The sequence below is a fragment of the Anser cygnoides genome, chromosome 2 (assembly GCF_040182565.1).
Source record: "Anser cygnoides isolate HZ-2024a breed goose chromosome 2, Taihu_goose_T2T_genome, whole genome shotgun sequence".
Lineage (NCBI taxonomy): Eukaryota > Metazoa > Chordata > Aves > Anseriformes > Anatidae > Anser > Anser cygnoides.
In genome coordinates, this window is record NC_089874.1 from 19,606,339 (window position 1) to 19,627,132 (window position 20,794).

The window sequence follows — 20,794 nt, forward strand, 5'->3', positions numbered from 1 at the left end:
AGTACCTCACATCAGATTCCGTCCAAAGGCACCTTCATGTGGAAATTCCTGTCTTTATAATAACATGCCGTGCATTGTACGTCTTGCATGGTACTGGTTTGTCTTGAAATTGAATGTTGAAATCAGCATCAATTCTGTTGTGCAAAAAAACAGTCATTTTCTGATAGATAATATACATTGTTTTCTTATTTTCTTACTGCTCTAACAGCTCTGGCTTCTTTTTATTTTTATCTTACATTCGACATCTTAGGGTGGCGTGTAAGAGAGAGGGGAAGGCCGCCCACAAAGAAGCTGTTGTGACGCTGGTTTAATTTGTTCTGCTTCTCTTGATTATTGTTAGTTCAGCGGAAAACCGAGAGATTATTTCAGAAGACACTGACACACATTTGAAAAAGACACCATCGAGATTAGTCACCATTCTTGAATGTCAGAAAGTGTCTGTGAGGAACCCTTCTTCTGACTGTAGACTTGTGCGTGCTTTCCATAGTGTTGCTCTGATCTTGATTATGCCCACAACCACAAAGTTTCGCATCACACCCAGTCCACTACAACTCCCAGGACACAATCTGGGAGGCAGTAGGAGAAGGAAATCGAAGTATCTGGACCTGAATCCTACTTTGTCCAAGGGCAGCCACCTTTTCTGGAGCTGTGATGCTGTGAGATGAGTGCCTGTGCGCTAGGATCTGGAGCCCGGATTGCTCCTGACTTTTCAAAGAGCAAATCCAACAGTTAACCAGTTAATTACTTACATACACATAGAACCAATTTTTCAGACTTTATCATTGTTACATGCTTTCTTTTCTGTTAAGGTACCCTGCTCCAGAAAAGGAAAAGGTTGGTTATTTTTAGCACAAGTCTGCTTTCCAGTTTGCTGTTCATCACCTTGTTGCTAAACAGTTCCTCATGAATGTGGCAGCAGGTTCTTGCCTCTCTGCTCTTAGAGTATGTGTGTGTTGCTTTTTGCAAGAGTTGGCCTAAGTCCTGTCAAATTCTCCCTAAAGATATTGTTAAGCTCCTTCAGTTCACTCACCGTCTCTTATGGGTAGTGCTCCTGCTACAAACAAATATTTTCATCCAGACTGTGGTAGATAAGAAAACCAAATGAACACAAAATCTCACTAAATCAAACTTGATGATGTGCTTCTAGGTTAAATTATGCATCCAGGATTTTATTTTTAAATATTTCTGAGCTTTCTACAATTACAGTAGAAGTAGGTTTGAATTAGTGCATGAAACAGAAAAGATTTTATATTTCATGAAAAACATTTTTCATGTTGAAGTGTGTTAACAGATAAGTGCTTATGTATGAAAGTTGCCTGCAGTGAGTGTTGCTACTGGTTCACCTCGCTTGCATAGGTTTAGTTCTCACAAAATGAGCAGCTGCTCACAGGTCTTCTGCTTACTGTGTGTATTTCCAGCATTGCTGGGTGGTTTTTGTGCTTCCAGCGCCTTTACACATGCTATTTGATAGCTGCTCACGTGCCTGTCTGTATTTATATCCTCTGCTAGGTAGAAAGTATTTTGCTTAGAAGTCAACAGTCTTTATCCTTCAGTCTCCAAAAACTGTTCCTACTACATAATAGTTCTCAGTAAGTAGGTACTTTGCAAATATTTGGTGAGTGGAGTAGTGAAAGAATTGTAAGTGAAGTCAACCCTGCCTGTACAGTAACAGGCATCTAGAACTGAACTGGGCACCCCAGGCTGCATTTGGAACTAATGGAGAGAAAAAGGTGCTTTAAGGTCATTATCTTATGACCTGTTTCAAACACTTGACCATGACAGAACTGATCTGAACTCCTCACTGAAGATAAGCCCAGCTGAGCCTTATGCCTCAGCTCACAACTTGTCGGTAGTCAGTTGAATTCTGCTTTGTGCATTGCTGCTCTGGTGTGTTATTAATAGTTGCAAAAGCTATTTACAGCTTTGATGATTGCATTAAATCTTAATGCAACCTAAAGCTGGATTCTTCAGTGGATGTAATTTCTGCATGGGGAAGACCAAATTTGGAGGAAAGAAAGTGGAGGAGGTGAGAACAGACTTAGGTGTCTACCTGTCTCCTGCAAACTGGGACTTGCTAAAGGCTCATTTTGGCAGAAATGGGTTAAGAAGAGAGGAGGCGAAGAGACTAGCGATGGCTCAGTAAGAAAACTTGAGGTGCTTCTGGTAACTGAGCTGCTAAGAGACTCCAGTGTTTTAGATCCTGGTTGTTATTTAACAGTCTGCTTGTGATTGGGAATTGGGAGCTGTTTGATAGCAGCTGAAACAGCAACCAACTTGAGAGGTAGGTAGATGCCAGCTTCCACGTCTCCTTGTTGTCTGGTAGTGTTTTGTTGTTGTTGTTGTTTGTTGGGTTTTTTTGTGTTTTTTTTTTTGTTGTTGTTTTTTGTTTTTTAGTAAAAACACACAAGGTAACTGTTTTGGAAGTCCCCTGCTCACCAACCCCATCACATGCAGTGAATGCCAGGTTTGATTTTGGTTTTATTGCTTGCCCGGAGACAATAATGTAAGCAGGATACTGGAGCATACGGTTCAAAAGTATTTTGTTGCCAAATTCAGGCTGCTGTTCAGATACATCAGTAGCCTAAGGCAAGAAGGCAAGCTGTAATTAGTAGTAAGGTAAGAAAGAATGTTGCAAGTGATGTAAATTTGTTTGTCATCACAATTTGCTTAATGTTTCAGATATTTTTCCTCTTTATTGCACCAAACTCTTTCACTATACTTTTAAGGTGTTAACAATGAAGTGGATGTTTTAAGAATAATTACGCTTGTAATTGTCCCTAGCTTTTATAAAGCAATCAATGCAGTAATTTATGAACTCTGAAACATTTTTCCTTTAAGCACTCTCCTTTCAAAGAATCTATTAAAAAATAATTAATGACCAGTTTTTATAAAGACAGCATAGATGCTGTTAAAGAGTCACATACGTATTTCAGTAATTTCACTGCAAATACATTTCTTCTCTTTTTCTGAGTGGCACATTAAGTCTTTCTCGTGGTCTGGAATTTTCACTTCCTGCAGAGTACTCATTAAACCAGAGTTCAAATGTCTGGTTTGCTGAGATGGTCTCATAAACTGAACGAGAGATTATTGTAGTGATGTCAGTTTTAGCAAATTGTTCCCTTTTTCAGAAAAAATAAAACTTGCAGCTGGTGACAGTTTGTGGGTTAGAGGTTCTGAAAGGAAAATTGGGCAACAGTGTTTTTAATGTAATTATTCTGCTATCTTCAGCATTTGTTCTAGCAGAACATTCCTTAAATATCAATATTCGTGCTTTCATAAAGCATTAAAGCCAGTTTTCTGTCACTGGCTTTTTAATACTTTTCTTTGGCTGTAAATCTTTGACCTGTATGTTTTATGTGAAAACAAGATTGTTGGCTTACAGGGTACCACTAGACAACAACAAATTCACCACTTAATGCTAACTTATTTACATAAGTCTTTGGCTAGTACATCTGTTGTGGATTCTTATTTTTACTGTAACTGACAGAGTTTGCATGGGGAAGAGGTCTCAACAGCAAATAATGCTACTTCAGTTTGAAAACTTTGTCCTAAATAAATCTCCAGCGGTGGCTGTGGTGATGTTTGCCTTCCTATTCAAGCCCCAGTCAGAAACATCTTCTGACTAGCTCTTGGAGTATAGACTTCCCACACTGAACAGAAGTCAGTGGGAACAGCGTTGGGCACTTCTGAAAATCGGACCAGGAGCACTTTAAAGTGAGCACCCAAAAATCAGTGCAAGGTTGGGTGCTGAAGTCACAAGTGTGAAGCCATGCTTCTAAAGGGAACTGATTTCTGACAGGCACGGTTGATAAGCCAGGATAAAGACAGGTTGATGAAACACTGCTGCGTGTTTTCAGTGTGCTTACAAAACCGTGCTCTTTCCAAAACAGCTTGTGCAAGCGTCTCTGGCTCACAAGAGATGAAGTAAGCTACAATGGCAAAAGTGCAAATTTTTCCTGGCACATATTTGTCCTAAGTTGTGGTTTAATGGTGATACTTTTCATGTGCGAAGCAAGCTTCTAACTTCATTATAACCTGAATAAAACTAATGATTTCCGGATAACAAAGTGAAATATGAGAATACAGCATTCTGTATATAGCATGCTCACGTGTACTAAAGCCTGAAAAGAAATATCTCAGATGTCTTTCTTGGGTGATACTTGTCCTTAATTCCACCACACTGTTGAGGAAACTTGGCTACTTTCCATGTGGGATTCTTCTGAGCTTGTTATATTCAGTTCTCCTGGAAATATTTTGCTTCATCAATGAGAAACAAAACTGCTTCTACAGAAAGGGATAAATTATCTCAGTTCTTTGTGTGTACCTGAAAGCTGGTACATCTTTAGCTTATGCCTGTTTGCACAGCAGGTGATGCGTGGCGGTCCTTGCCTTGAAAGAAAGGGAGGACCTTTCCTCTCCTCGGTGGTGTACAGACGTGAAACAAAATACTAATTCTTGCTTCTAGATCTTTCAGTCCTGGGTATTGGCACATTCACTGCTGAGGTTACAGTTACAACAGCATTTGTTTATCCATCAGTCAGTATTTTATCAGAGATTAATGTGAGGCCATTTTTAGCACTGACGGGTAGATGGTATGGGATTTTAGAATGTGTATTTATTTAGATTTTTCTTTAATGGCGTCTGTGTTAGTATTTGAGGTCACTTCAACCAGCCAGGGCCATATGAGTCATCTTTATCCCATTGAGTTTACACACTGTGGTCTAAAGCATTTCTTTTTACCTCTTTTTTTTTCTTTTTTTTTTTTTTCCTGGAGTATGACCCTAGAAAAACAACATATTCCTCGTGTTGTGCCAAGTGCACCTCTCCTGAAAATTGGCTTTCGTTGATCTGCCTTACCTTCTGGGCTTATCTACTACTAGGCAGTAGAAGTGGGAGGGAGACAATACAGAAGGCCTGGAGACAAGAAGAAATTAGCACACTGCTGGCAGGCTTCCTGTGTTTGAAGCCTGCAAAGAAGTCTTTTGTCTAAGGAAGGAAAACAGAGATGAGCATTGGAAAGATAATCCTAACCAGAAGTTCAGCAGGGCTTTTAGTTTCATTGCTACTTGAATTCAAGTTTTGGAGTTTGCAGTCTAAAGGGCTGGCTGATAAAGAGCTTACTGATGATCTGAAGGTCATACCTAACTGCAAGTGGAAGCGTAGGCAGAGGTAGAGTGCACTTCAAAATGGATTGCTTCCAACTTCGAAATTCTACAACCCTAGTATTAAATGGTCTGTTTTTTTCTATATATACTTGGAGTCACTGAACTGTTTGTGTTTTTTTTTGTGTTTTTTCTTTTTTTTCTTATATCTTTGTGTCCAAACAGGATACTTCTGTTTTGAATTTGATTTAACAGGTTGCCCAGAGAAGGACGGGGCTTTGGGCAACCTGGTCTGGTGGGAGGTGTCCCTGCCCATGGCAGGGGGGTTAGAACTGGATGATCTTTAAGGTCCCTTCCAACACAAACTATTCCGTGGTTCTGTGATAACTAATACAAAACTTGGTATGAGTGTTCCTTTCTGTTGAGGCAGTAAATATGCTTGGGAAGAGTGTGTGACATTTTTAGAGTGTGTGGTACACGGAATTGGAGAATGACAGTATTTTAAGACATAAAAAGAAATCTAATTGCTTTTCTTTTTTAGGATATATACTTCTTCACTCTTGCTCAGGCTTAGTCATGGCAGTTCCTAGCCAAGTATTTGGGATTATTTAGGCTTTTTTCAGTACTGCTTAGCAGTTGTATGTATTCTTGCTGTGAATAGATAAAATTATGTTTCCTTGGGAATTAAAGAAATCTTGATCTTCAAGACCAAAAGGTAGCATAAGACAATATTATGTCAAAGCTCTCTTTATGTGAATCTGTAGAGCTGAGCCTGAATTCTCTAGTGAATTTTAAGGCAGACTTTTGGATCAGAATTGAAAAATGCAATCCTAAATTGAAGTACTTACATGCATGTGTTTGGTGGATGGTGGGCTGCTGTGTGCTTTTTCTTTTTGGTGTTTGCTTGTCTGATTGATTTTGTTGTGTTTGTTTTTTTTTTTTTATAGTTCACTGAACTTGAATCTCCATTTTTGGTAATCTGTGAAAGCAGAAGATAAATCTGCTTACATCTGTTTCCAAATTCTACTTCTACATTTCAAACTATGAATTTGGATGTAATGATTTAAATAGAAATGTCATTTAAGTGATAATTTAAATTAATAGACAAGAAGCTGATTTTAATTCTGTTTTGCATTTGTAATTAATGAAGTGATTATTGTCTTTCTGAGTAGAAAGAACAACGTATCCCCATCTCCTCTGAAGATTCTTGATAGTAGGGTGGCAGGCAAAGTTTATTTTTTCACAAAAGGATCCTCTTGTAAATCACTTTTGTCAAACTCTGATAAATTGAGAATCAATGCACTTGCATTGAAACAGTCATTCTTTTTCCTAAGTTAAATAAAGCAGTCTTAAAATATTCTGGGTACATAAAGTGGAAAATAATTTAATCAAAGGAAGTTGTATACTTGACACAGTAGTATTTTTTAAGCAAATCAGGTATTATCTGGAGACTATAATCAATTCAACTCGCAACTGTGCCTCAGTATTTCAAAACCAGATCTCATCTTCTGTAACATTTTTATTACTGGAACAGAAAAAAAAAAAAACAAACAACCAAGTCTTCTTGCCTTTTTGACTCGCAGTTGGTTCTTCAAGTCTGAAGGACCTATCCATTCAGCAAATGTTAGTTGAATGAACAGAAACGAATAAAATATTTTGCCTGCACCTAAAAAGGAAGTTAGTTACCCAAAGCTGGTTTTGTAGTTCAGCAATCTCTGGTTATTGTTTTTTTTGTTTGTTTTTAATGCACTTAAATGCTAGCAGCAAAGGCTAATATCAAAGTTGCTTTGTGTGCAGTAAGTCCAGTCATTAGTGCAGGTTACTGTTATTTTGCAGTACTTTTTACAAAGTATTGAGGTTAAAACTTATTTAAATTTCAAAAATACATTTTATGATGATTCCTTATTCACCTTTTAATAATTAAATCTAGAACTGCACACAGCACTTCCAACTTAAGGTTTTTTAGCTTGTAGTCTGAATATTTTAAGCCAACAACTTGAAGAAAGAAACATATTTGTCCTCTCGTGTGACCTCAGAGTGGGCGATATTGGCAAGCTGACCCAAATGAGAAAAAATTCTTGGTAGCAGGTTTGTTTACAGCTGTGTTGGTTTTTAGCTTGGGTTCATCACTTGACAACCCCATACCGTGTATGTTAGAAGAGAAGTGATGGTGCAAAAGCAGGTGAAACTGGGGAGGATTGGAAGTGCAGCTTCAGGCGGTGCTGTTGGTAACGCTGACTTGTTTAAAGCAGAGGCCTTCGTGTGTTCTGAAAACATCTGTGGTTCACTCAACCTACTTTCTTCTCAAGATCTTTCTTGCAGCTAGGCAGAGGCATCCCTTCTAGCTTCCCTGAAAACTGCTCTGGTCTTAATTGTGCATTTTAGGTCAAAAGTTGTATAAGATCATACATGATTACATAAATAATTGGGAAAAATATTTACAAGAAAAAAGGCCTGAGCTTTCAAGCTTGAAGTAAATACTCTCAATCCACCCTAATTTTCATATCTTTCCTGATGGTGGAAGAACGACAAGCACATTTCTTCACTTGTTCTGTGCATGCTTCCCTCTGATTCCTGTGGCTTGGAGGGCCACCAACTTACCCTTCAGCCACTTTTCTCCCACTGGGAACAGCAGAAATTAATGTCTGTCTCTAACAACAGCAGCTTTTGGTCTCAGCCTCCCTGAGGTAAAATATATGATGGTGGTATATTTCACTGCAAAGTTCTCTGAAAAAAAATCTTTTTTTCAGTTCTTTTGGTTTATATTCAAATTATTACTAAGGCTGGCGTTTCCTTTTTAACGTAGTTTTTCAAAAATATTTTTTATGTAAGACTGAAGATGGAAAAGTGAGTGTGTGCGCAGAGAGGAATGCGGAGGGCACACGAGTGCACATTCCTGAGCGCTGCCGCTGGTGCGGCGATGCCGAGCAGCTGGGAGCCGCGTTAACCGGCCCGTGCCCCTGATGCCTCTGCTCCCAAACATAGTGCTTGGCTTGATACTGCCTGGCTTCAAATCTTCAGAAATGCGGTGTTTTGCTTTCTGTGGGTGCATTATTCAAAACTCTTAAATGATTGTGCTGTTGTGCTTTTTTAATTTGTGTTGGAGAATTCTGTATGCTACGATTAGCACTAATGGTTGAAATGTGTGTTGGTAGCTCAGTAGCCACGGGCTTTTTTCTTTTTTTTTGCTTTTTTAATTTATATGTATATTTGTGTGTATAAAATATGTATATCTGTATATGAAATTCTTGCTTAGGGGATAAATTAAATCTGTTAAATGTTTTTAATTTTGATTTTCAAGTACGGAGTTAATCAAAAAGATAGCCAGATTTCCTTTCTCAGAATGTTCATCAGCAATACATAACCTTAAATGAATGTCAGTGATGAGAGAGCATTTTTGTAGGTTATTTTGTAGTCTTAGAAATGTGATCCTGAAGTTCAGGATTAGGAATGAGTGGGGGCTGATCAAATAGTAGCATCAACCATGAAATCAAGGGAAAGTGTTTTTGACTGGGTTTGAAGCAACCCAGTCAGTGCTGCCATGGATAGTGTAGTAGAAACCAACGTGCTGCTGTCATCGTCATCTTAATTAATTCAGAGTATACCCAGTCTATGAACCAAATAACTTTCACCAAAAGTAAAAATTTTCATCTAACTTCTCCGCGCGCTTGTTAGTAGTGTGTTGTGTACTTTGTGTCTAACAAGTGTGTGTTCCCAGCACGTGGAAGGCACCTGGGGTTCTGGCTACCAAAGAAGTTTCCATACAGTTTTTTATTTGGTTCTCTGTCATTAAATCCACTTCTCTGGCAATTTTTCAGGGCCATACCCTGGTAGTTACACAGTGGGTGTACCTTGCTGTGGCTGGATGATGGCTAAGGCCTGGCCTGTGGGACAGAGCTGGGCCTTCTGTGTGCCAGGCTCTGGCGCTCAGTGAAGGGGCTCAGCTGTGAAGTACGATGCTTAAAATACCGTATCTTTACAGTGCATCTTTGTCTTTAGCTTTATGGTAAAAGTAATGTTTTGTTGTTGCTGTGCTTGCTGAATGACAAAGTTTGGGCGTTTCTGTCTGATCGCCCTTCAAAGAAGCACTGCAACACCAGTGCGTGTTCAGATAAACAGCACTAAAACCACTGGAGTTGCTTTTTATTTATGGACTGTGACTAATAGAAATCGAAAGAGGATTTATATCCTCTTGCCTATTGAATGTGTCCTGTTGTGCCCATAAGCTCGTGAAATCTTCAGGTAACGAAAGTCTGACCTGTAAACTGAGGAAAAAGGTCATGCAATTATATTGCTTTTAACAAATTTTACCTTGCTTCATATCAAGGGATAAAAATATGTTTGCCTTGAGTTTAAGCATTTCAATTTCCAGCTTAATCAGAATTGCAGAGTGATGGGGCTTGTGATCGGTGAGTCCCAAGCTGTGCCTCAGTGCCCATCAACTCCTCCGAACCGCCCCACGGGCCTGCGGCTCTGCGGGCCGGGGAGGCTTTCTCCAGTCATGAAACACCATATCGTGATGTACACACTCAGCCTGCAGCAAAATGAACTCTGTGGTGGTTAATATCCAATAAGAAATGACAATAAATCTGTGAAATTTTGTATATAGCGTTACTGCCAAAATAAACTGGAATTCAGTGTGGAAAAAGGATATCTAGAGGAGAAGTAAAACCCAGTTCATTGTGTTCCAGTAAACGCAACAGGACACTGTTCTTTCCCAAATCCTAAACAACCGGCACGTAAAATCATGGCTTCTGTAGCAAGAAGCTGCAGAGTATACATATGAGCGACCGTGTATTTTTAATTTATCGTGCCGTTAGCCTGACCTCAACTGTTGGCAAGGCATTACAATACTTAGAAGTAAAAACAATGTAAATTCAGGAGGAATACTGTGCAACCAAGATGCCTCAGGGAGATAAATTAAGGGTGTTCAGTACACAGAGAAAATGCAGTGCTTCTCATCCATTTGGACTTACAGTACAGGTTTTTGTCTGGTGCTGCACAGATAAATGTTACTTTGACTGGAGGATACTGGTCGAGTGCTAACAAAAAGTTGTAGCTGTAGGCTAACTTGTCTCTGGTGTCACTCATGTTCAGTTATTTTGCTTCATAAATTAGATGCTTCTGGTTTTCTGAAAATTTGCTTCAGCCTTCACCTGATCAATAGCCAGAAATGACCAAAAGGAATTATGTTTTAATGTCATCTTTCCACAAGTCAAAAATTTCCTTAATAACAGCATATTTATGAGGATGGTATGTGTGACAGCATGTTAAAGTGTGTTACCTATCCTCCCTAAAAAGAAAATAAAGATAATGATAATAATAATAATAATATGCAGTACATAAGCTCCTTTATGCCATTGTAAATATATATATATATATATGGCTTTTCTACATTTGTTACTGCTTCTGGACAGTAATGGTGCCCATCTGACACAACAGAGTGTTGCTTTATGGTCTTCGTTCTGCAGCCGCTCCATCCTGTCATTCTGAGGCAGGATGCTCTTGAAACCTTCCTCTTGAATAAGCAGCTGAGTTGTATGTGTTATATGTGAAATGGTTCCTTAAGTTTCTTTTCCCATTACAATTTGCTTTTCTCTGTTGAATAGATTTTTTTTTCTCTTGAATTTCATTCTGTGGTTATCGTACTCAGGTAAGACTACAGCATCTCCATATCTGTTCAGTGGTTTACTGGAATATTACATTTAACTGCATGAACTCATTTTTCCTGTTCAGAAAAGTTATACTTGACAAATATGATCTTAAAATCTGTTATGAGAGATGATCGTTATTTAATAGACTCTTTTAAGCCTGGTTTGTTTGGTTGTGGGTTTTTTTGGTTTGTTTGTTTTCCAAATCTGAGTAACATGATTCATGGAATATAAGTATAATTTTATTTCATTTTGTTCCTGCATGTTGAATTCTTCTTCCAGAATCCACAATAGATCATTTAGGAAATCAGCAGAACATTTATCTGAGTTGTGTATCACTTCATATATAGAATTCAACCTTTTTTTTTACATCTGTGGTATAAATAAATGATTGCTGCCTCATAGCATCCTCCTCCTTTTAGATATTCTCTTGTGAAGCTTTGAGAACACAGCCAAGTGAAGTAAAGTTTATCCCTTGCCAAATAAGAGTTTTGTTCTTTAATTAGAAAAATACAAACCAGATTGCTATCAGTCCTTCTGACAAGTATGTCTATTTTAAATCAGTATTTCAAAAAACAGCTGAAGATTCCTGTTCTGTCAAAGATTATATTAAACTGCATCAACTTCCCAACACACAAGTTGAAGTTCAAGAAAGATTACTTGAGATATTTCTGCTGAAAAAATAAAATATTATTGTATCAATTTTGTGCTAAGCCCACTGGCTAGTATCTTGCAAATTGCTGTCTGAGCTGTATGCCTTGTCTTGTTTTCCTTCTGACTGTGGCATTAGCAAACAAGGATGAGCTCATCTGTATTGTGTGCAGCACATCTCATCCAGATCTGAAGGACTTTCATTGCTTTACAGTTTCCTTTTGGACCAAGACTGCATTTTATTTTTGTATGCCATTTGCTACTCAAACTGTTCTGTGTGACAAAATCACCACTCTAACTCACATTCCCATTACTTTATTTTCCATTTAATTGATGTACAGTAGTATCTTTGTACACAATTGCATTTCTCCTAGTTTTTTAGGAATATGGGGGGGGTTATCATGACAGTCACTATATCTGAGCTTCTTAATTCAAATTAGGTCTTTGATTATTTGGCACATTATAAGGTGTTAATTTTTGCACTCCTTGAAAGGTGTAAGCAGATGCACAGGAAGTTTAACCAAATCTGTAGAAATATGGCTTTGCACTTGTCTGACAGTATACAGCAGATGTTCTGGATTCTCTGCACTGTGGAAATGTCCAAGAGACTTGAAAGACTTACACTCTCTTTACAAATGTTTTGATGCAAGATTTTGTGATTTTGACGCTTTTGCTGTAGGCTCTTTAAACACTATCTGAACATGAGTGATAACCAAGCTATGAAATCCTCTGTTTGAATTTTGCGCCTTGGTTTTCCAAATTTAAAGATAAACATCAAGAAATGAATGCTCTTCTAAACCATTTTTTCCTCTGCTTTGGGACTTTCTTCAGTATGTCACAATATCTTCTTTGGGGCTTTCTCAGGTATGTCACGATATTCTGTTTTCCAGTGGATGCATGAACTACATACATCCCTGCCCAACGATAGCATTGTAACATTGAGAACAACAACTAAAGTTTCATGAAAACATCTGTGTTTTCCTATGAAACTTTGTTTTTTATTTGTTTTAATTCAAAGACCATAAGACTTCAGAAAGTCATTTTTTTATAAAAAAGAAATCATCTTTAATTGAAGTGTTCATTTCTCAGAATTTCTAAATGCATAAAGTGTATTTAATGGTTTTGCTAAGTAATTCAAATATTCTGTGTTTTAGTTCTTAGGGGAAAGTATGTCTTTCTGCATTAAGACAATTTGAAAAACATTTGGCTCAACTGGGTCTGCTTTTCCAGCACTAGATTATTCAGTTTCATTGAAAGCCAAAAATCTAATGACAGGTATCACCTCAACTGTAAAAACATGAAGCTGCTCTATAGTAATTACTGGTAGATGTTTTGAGACATGTAAAACTTCAACACATATTTCTCTGGCTGCTGGCTGGGCTTTTATATTGGTTTGGTTTGGTTTTTTCCCTTCATATACATGAAATGAAAATGATCCTAAAGATTCAGAGAAAATTAAATACTTTACCCTGTGTTTTTCTCTTAATCATATCATTGGTTTAATTTCAGGACTTGTTTCTGAATAAGTAACTAGAAATTACTTATATTGGAGAAGTCTCCTATGGCATTTAAACTCCTAGTACATTGTGTAGTTAATAAAAAATGTCTGGGTAGATACTTTTTACCCTGTGCTTTTAGGAAAAAAAAAAGATGGATTTGTGTGATTGAAATGATGAAAACCTCATTTAAAACAAATTAAGGAGTATTTTGCCGAACTGATTTATTTCTCTACAGCAGAACTTAGCTTAACCTTTTATTTCTCTTGCAAGAATGGCTTTGAGTGTAATTTAAACTGTCAAATGACATTTATCAAATGATGATTTTGCCCTGTAACAGGCAAATGTCTTCCACAAAATTGATTAGCTGCTGACCTCCTCCACCCTTTTCAGACCCTTCAAGGTAGATTTCAAAGAGCCGTAAAGTAATCACTTCAGGTTCAGTTTATACTTCGGCAGAAGGCGGTTACTGTCCCGGTAGCGATGCTGCAGCGTGCTCCCATCTGGCAGGGGGCTGCTCAAAAGCCTGCCTGCCCGCGCCCGACACCACGGGGCCCATTGTGCCTCTAGCCAGGCTGCAGCAAGACAGGAGCAGCTTTAGAAATGGCTTTTTGCAGGATAATCGGATGAATTACGTTACGAATCCTTATCTTCTGGATGAGTACGCTCTAGTAAGTAGGAAAGTGCTCTGTTTCCTAAGACCTGTAGAGTGTTCAGTTATCAAAAAGGTGACAGAAGAAAGATGAGTCTCCTAAACATAACATTTTAGGCCCTCAGCTGGTTTCCCCTGCTGCATTCTTACTCTCCAGCTCTGTAGCCTTGCTTGGTAAGGGCAACTCCAATGAGCTTGCTCTTGTAAACATTCTCCTCCAAGTAAATGAATTAACTGCACCTTTGAAGAAGTGTGCCTGGATTGATGCATCAAAATGGTGGCCCTGTAACTTAACGAAAACTGTCGTCTAACATTTTTATTTTCAGAGCTCTGTACGAGTTTCCTTGCCAGAGAAGAAACTGAAATGCAGAAAGAAAAAAATATGATGAACATCAAAATCCCAGAACTGCTGCTGGTGTTAAAAGTTCAATTCTATTTTTAGACCTCAATGATTTCTTTCTTCCAAACTCTCTTCCACTCCCACTTCTTCCAAAATCTGTGTTTAAAAATACATAAATTAGAGAAAAATGCACTTGAATTTATCTCAGACTAACAAAGCAATTGTAGCTTGTTCGTCTCAGTAGATCAGACTGCCCGGAGTTGGGTTTCAACTGAGAAAGCGAGTTGGGAGATGAACAGAGAAGAGGGAAGGAGAAGCTTCCACAACTTCAGCCACATGCATCATCGGAAGGAGCGGGGGGGTTTCCATTTGTGAAACTGTCAAAAGCCAGAACTGTGATTAAGGTGTTTTATCAAGCTGTTGGGTGTGGAAATACCTAATCCTTCCGTAGGTTCATCTTAAGTCTGGTTGGCTGATACATTAAATTAAAAGGAAGCAGTGTATGTGCTGTGTGTTAAAGCTGAGATATTAAATACAATAAACCACATACAGAATAAAGGCTTTACAAAGGAAGAGAGTTTCAGAAGCAGCCACTAGGCACTGCTAAGTAGCCCGCATGTGATTTGTGAAATGCTTGGAATGAAATTTTGGGCAGGGGTGTACCTTGCTTATTCCAATTTCTTTTTTACCAATAACACCAGCTGTGGTGTGTTACACAGGTTTCTCACTGCAGCATCGTACTGATAGGCATCAGACCGTGTCTGCTGGAGAACAGGATCATTGTTCTGGCTCCTCCAGCTAAACATGCAATATATGCTGTAAATTGCCTTTATTGTATGCTGCTTAAATATCTCATTGTCTGCTTTGCATACAAGCAATTTATTGCTGCTTATGTTCTGACAGGATGAAAACTAATGTTTAATTATGCATTGCCCTAGTAATGTGGTGTTTAGGGTGAATGTATCTGAATTAAATAAGGGTCATTAATAATGCCTAACAATTTATGATATATTCATTGCTTGATTTCAAATCATATAAATTAGAGAAGCTTATTTGAAATGTCACCAATATAAGATGGCTTTCTGGGAACACCTCTCTGTGTGCTAATTTCAGAATCATTACCAGCTGAGTCTTACTATTTATTCAATGTCCAGTAGCTTTTATTATTCCCTTATTTGCAGTTTAATTACAACCTCTGTTTTCCTGACAGTGTGAATTCAATCCTGAACCTGCAGGAGCAAAATGAGTTGCAATCAGTAGGTTTTTGCCTGAAAGCCTCCTTCCCCTTCGCCCCCTCCCACCTGCCATCGCTGAACCACGGGGCTGAGCAGATCCCTACAGCCAGATACATTTTTTTTTGTACCGAATATTTAAAGGGACAATGCCATCTAAAGCTTTTAAAAGTGTGTTCTTTAAAGCTTGGTAGTCATGGGGGATGTCTCTGTCTCACATAACCGGCAGGTTTTGTACCGATATCACAGAAGATATTTGAATAAATTACTTAAAGAGAGGTTTCCGGGTCACTTATTAGTATCTTGTGTTCATGAATTTGCACATGTTATTAATAGACATGAGGTATTTCCACATAATATGCGTGGTTACTGTGCAGCTAAAATCCTAGTCATTCATCTTTTAAAATAATCTATTCTCCAAGGCTATTATATGGGATTTAAATTCCTCAAAGATGTAGTAAGCAGTCTGTTGCAAATAACATGAGGAACCACAGCAAAATTTTGCATTGGCAAAAAAAATGAAAAGAAAAAAAAACCACAGTGCAGTTAAAGGATGTAAGTGGCAGAACTAGAACTATTTTACAAAAATACTGTCTGAGATGAGTTGGAAGGCTGAAAGTGTCCTCCATGTGTTTCAGATTTGGTCTGTTTCAAGCGTGGCTGTTTCTTCACACAGGGATAGCAAAGTGCAGGATCGGTCCCTCTGACCTTTCCCTCTCCTTTCAGTTTCCCAAGGCCCGTTTCTGGGGGAGTTCTGGATCTTGTTTCTTTCCCCCAGTGTGGTTCCAGTTTGCACCAAGATGTAATGTCACAGCTATTCCTTCCTCTGTGGTGTTCACTTTCAATGTGGCCTCATCCAATCCATCCGAAAAATGCACTACTGCACAAAGAAGCAGACCTTATTATACTTGAAGGGTTTAAATTAATTAATGGCCTGTGCCACTGGGACATGCCATTACTCAGCTGGTGTGCTATACCAAAGGTCACTCCTACTGTATGTTCATCACCTGCTTTTTCTTCTCTCCTGCTAGAGAGGAATTCCCTAAAATATTAGAGAAATTGTATTTACGGACCTCAGAGTTAGTGAATCTCCTTTAAAGCAAGAATTTCAGGGGAAAATAAAAAAAAAAAGTAACCCTGTGTTAAACTGCGTTTTGTTTCTTTGTTTCTGTGAGGAGGGCACGTATGTACATTCACATCTTGTAGAGAACTTCCTGGGAGAACTGTTTTGGAATTCCTGGTTAGAATACAACAAGCTCTGAAGTATGCAAATAGAATTACACGTGGCTGCGTTATTCCGCTATGGAGATGATGTTTGTAAGGCCTACAGGCACAATTAAAACTGTGCCGCTATAGCACAAATTTAAATCTGTGCAGCATGAAAGCGAGTCTATACATGTATTCAGAAACACTGTACATTAGCAAATTAAGAAAGTGAATGCATGTGAAAATTTGATTGATGCAATTTTGATAATCTAACCCCCCTAATTTGCAAGTGAACTTGCTGTTGTTTTAGATGGGTCATTTTAAGATGTGTGAATTCAGCGTATTTAATGGTATTCAACTGAAAATGGTCGCGGGATCACTTTTGGCTGGCATGTAGGTCTCTGTTATCCCATTTTCAAGCACGGTATTTGTTGTACAACCTGGCAATCTAAGAGAGTAGCTAATTTTTTATAAGCAAACCTAAAGTTTCATTACTGAGTATAATCTATCTACTCGTCCCTAGTTTTATTTGTACAAGGGCTAGACTAGTTCTGCAGGCTCGTGAAGCTGCCCTGTGGTTTCAGGGTGAGATTGATGTGCAGCGATATCAAGTGTAGTAAAGAGCTTGTATGGTAGATGTTGCGATGTTCCATCAATGTGCTGTTATTTTATGTCATAGCTAATGAGGTGTCAGCATGATTTATTAGGTTTGCACAGCTGTGTTTTCAAAAATTTGCTAGAGTTTCTTCTTTCTCCCACTTTGGAAGGAGGAAAGAGCATTCTCCCTGGGACTCCAAGGAGCAGCTGACGTTCACCCATCCCAGACACCTTTCCATTTCTTTGCTCCGCTCTGCAACTATGGTGCCTCGATCTATAGCGTTTCAGGGCTTTCCAAGGAAGCATGCTGTAAAGTAAATTCAACTGATATTTATCAGTTTTCCTGTGGGCTGCAGGGGTCTGTATAATGAAAATGAGACATGGCAAGACACATTACCGTGACTTAAAAAGACCGAAGAGTGATGAGGCTGTCTGACCTGCCTGATTGCATTGGTTTCTTTCCTCTGTTTAAGAGCAAAAAGGGTCCTCACTGCTTTCACGTTTTGTTTAAGTTCAGTTCTGCAGGAGGTTATACTTGCAGTGAGTGGTTTTTATCCTCCAGTATTTATAACCCACGGCTGCTTCAGTGGAGGCTTCTCAGAAAGCCTCCCTTAAGCAGGATAGCATCTACAGGGAACTAACAGCTTCCCAGTTGGAAAACATTTTTGGATAAGCAAAACCAATGCTAAGAGCACAGGTCACCCCTATTTTGTTACATCCACCTCTACTGAGTGTTTGTACTGTCATATAAAGAGTTCTCCCCCTACACTCCGTAGAAAGCTGCTGAAGCAAAATGTACTGTGCAGAAAGATTTGATCATGGAAATGGAAAGTTATTTTATTAATGATTTGAAAGAGCTGTTGCAAGTTAACAATATTCTGTTATGTTTATCATGCTTTTATTTAAAATTTATTAAAATAACAGTAGATTAATACATGCAATTATAAAAACATGCCTACAAACTAAGTAACTGTGAAGTTGTCTACATTTTATCATAAAGATATGGCCAGAAGTTGATATTTCTGAAATTCCAAATATATAGGAATATTACATATTAAATACTCAGTATATGATAGTGAGGAGACTGGCAATATTTATTGCAAAACTAGAAAGAGCAGATGGTACCCATAAGTATAATAAAATAAGGAAAACCTTAGAACTTCTCCATCTATTTCTAAGCACAAATTTGAATATTTAAGTAGTTTGTCAAACTTGAGTAATCAAAAACATGCCTGAATGCTGTAACTGCAAAAACTTGGCTGGGGTCTGCACTATTGTACTAAACAAGCCGCTTCTTACTGAGTCCAAAGTGTGCGCCTTCATATGTAAGTAAAATTTGGGGATTTTTTTCAAGACATAGACGGGTAAGACTAGTTCATAAGCTGCAAAGACAAATAGTCATTTGAAATAAAAAATTTGAATTATCTTTGGAAAATGTAGCTCAGTTGGATAAACAAGAACAGTGTGTTAGCATTAAAGACTATTTTGCTGGCATCCTCACTGACCTTCCTTAAAGAGCACACTCCAGGTGTGCTTTGAAGCACTTTTTTTCTACAACTAGTATAAATATGGAATGCTCTTTCTTCTTTTCCAAAGTGTCTACCTTGTCAATGCATCTAATCTGGAAAGAATAAATCTGGTTTTGCATTTTTCTTTCACTTATTTTCATTCCTAGGATACATACACAAGAAACCATAGGCCAAATAACTTTTTTTTTTTTTTTAATTAAGACATATGCAGAATCTTTGCAAAGATATCAGCAACTAAATGTATTCTTTTTCCTCTAGATCAATGAACTGAGCCACGTTCAAATCCCTGTTATGTTGATGCCAGATGATTTCAAAGCATACTCGAAGATTAAGGTGGACAATCACCTTTTCAACAAGTAAGTACAAGTAACAATTCTTTGTAGAGGGGGATAGTGGCAGTGATATTTTATGAAGTACTATGAACTCTGTTATTTTTCAGTTGATGTGACTGAAGTTTTGATGATTAAGTTAATCCTGTGATAAACATAACCATCTGTGCTGTTCCAAAAAGTAACAGCAGGGGCTGCTGGGTAGTATTCTTCTTCCATATGGTTTATTATTGCCTTATGGATATCTTATATATTGAAGATGATCCTCTCTCGGTGTGTTTATTTATGGCTGATATAAACATTGATTTGAGTATTTTTTAAAACAAATTTGGGGGCGTATACATTTAGTATTTTAAATTAAATATTTGAATAAGAATGAGAATGTAAAACATTTCAAAGCTTAATAATGTGCAACTTTTAATAATTCATAATAGGATATTATATCAATCAAAGTTCCAAACATATTAAGATCATTTAATGTAATATCCACATCTCTTAAAAGTGATGCTACATGAACAGGATGTGCAAACATACAAAACTATTAATGATGCTTTGTGTACAACCCATTTAAGAATATTTGGAAAAAGGAGTAATTCTGCTATTTTGGGTCTTTTTTACTCTGTGACAAAGTTCAAAGTTACTTTTCTCAAGTATAAGTATGAAATGAACAACTGAATATTAAAACTAGCTCTGTACTCAGTAAGTCCAATTTTCTTGAAGTTTGGCACTGTCAGTATTTCCTAGTGTCACCAAAGGTATATTAATTCTTGTATAATGCAATCTAAGGTTTCACTTTTGAAATAATTTAAGGGCAATGACAAAACATTCTTTTCTGCTTTTGAGTCCAGGTTCAGCTTGTTAGAGACAAATATATATAAATTTATTAAACATGGTAAAGGAAAGAACATGATGAGACCAAATCTTGTTCAAAAAGAGAAGGCTCTAGAGGGGAGATTGTAAATCTCCTTATTTCCTGCTTTGCATGAACAGAATACTCTCGAGTTACTTAATTACATATGCAGGTGAATGAAGTTGATTTGGTTTTGTATTCTTTCAGAGAAAACATGCCAAGTCATTTCAAATTTAAGGAATATTGTCCAATGGTTTTCCGTAATCTAAGAGAGAGGTTTGGAATTGATGATCAAGACTTTCAGGTAAGTTCACTTTCAAAACTCTTAAATCAGGGATATATACAGGGTTTAAAGGTTCATAAAGCTGCAGTTGCTAACAGGACGAAGTGCTGAAACACTTTGGAGAAAAACTAAGAGAAAAAGAATATTCCTCTCTATTCCTCCCCCCACCTGCAGCCAGAACATTTCTGGCTTATTTGTTTGCCTCCCCTGGCTGTCTTCTGGCAGCCTTCTGCTATCTTCCGCCCTCCTTGTTTCCCGGTATCTCCGAGTCATTAAAACTGAGGGGTGATACCTCTTGCAGGAGGAAGAAGAAACAATCTCTGGACGCTGCTGACAAGAGATGCTGTATTCAGCTGAGTCACTCTGATAACAGTCGCGTTAGGGATATGTGTATGTGAGATGTGGTTTCAGAAACCACCATGTCTGTTTCCTTCATGCTTTTTTTTTTGTTGTTGTTTAGAAAAGGGTGATCTGTGGCCAGGCAATTTCATACTGCTTCATTACACTTCATTTTTCCCTTTTTTAAAAGGGTCTGGAAACAAATAGCTTGCTAAGAGCAGATAGAGCAAAACAAGAAATTGCTCTACATTTGGCAGCGTTGTTTCTTGCAGTCAAAGCCTCTTTCAGTCTTTGCAAAGGAAAGTTCTTGAACTCTGCTTCAGTCAGATTTGCCAATACTCACTGACATTCCCTTTTCCATTAACTGTTCCTAATGCACATCATTTCCGTCATAGGGATAATTCCTTCTGCAATCACACTGCTAGACAGCCTGTCCTACATAGCACTCGCAGTGTGACCCACTGTCTGCTTCTTGTCCTGTTCTTTTGCTCTTTTAAGCTATTTTGTTATGGGTTACAGTTGTCTCTTAGCCTGTCA

General features: G+C 38.0%; 1 protein-coding gene across 3 annotated transcripts in view; it reads left to right on the forward strand.

Annotated features, from left to right (window-relative positions):
- Positions 1-20,794, forward strand: part of PIP4K2A (phosphatidylinositol-5-phosphate 4-kinase type 2 alpha) — a 109,063-nt gene that overhangs the window by 38,970 nt on the left and 49,299 nt on the right. For all 3 annotated transcript variants that reach the window (XM_066991614.1, XM_066991615.1, XM_066991613.1), the window contains exons 2-3: positions 18,715-18,812; positions 19,843-19,939. In XM_066991614.1, coding sequence (XP_066847715.1) covers positions 18,715-18,812; positions 19,843-19,939 — 195 coding nt within the window. The remainder of the gene's footprint in view (positions 1-18,714; positions 18,813-19,842; positions 19,940-20,794) is intronic.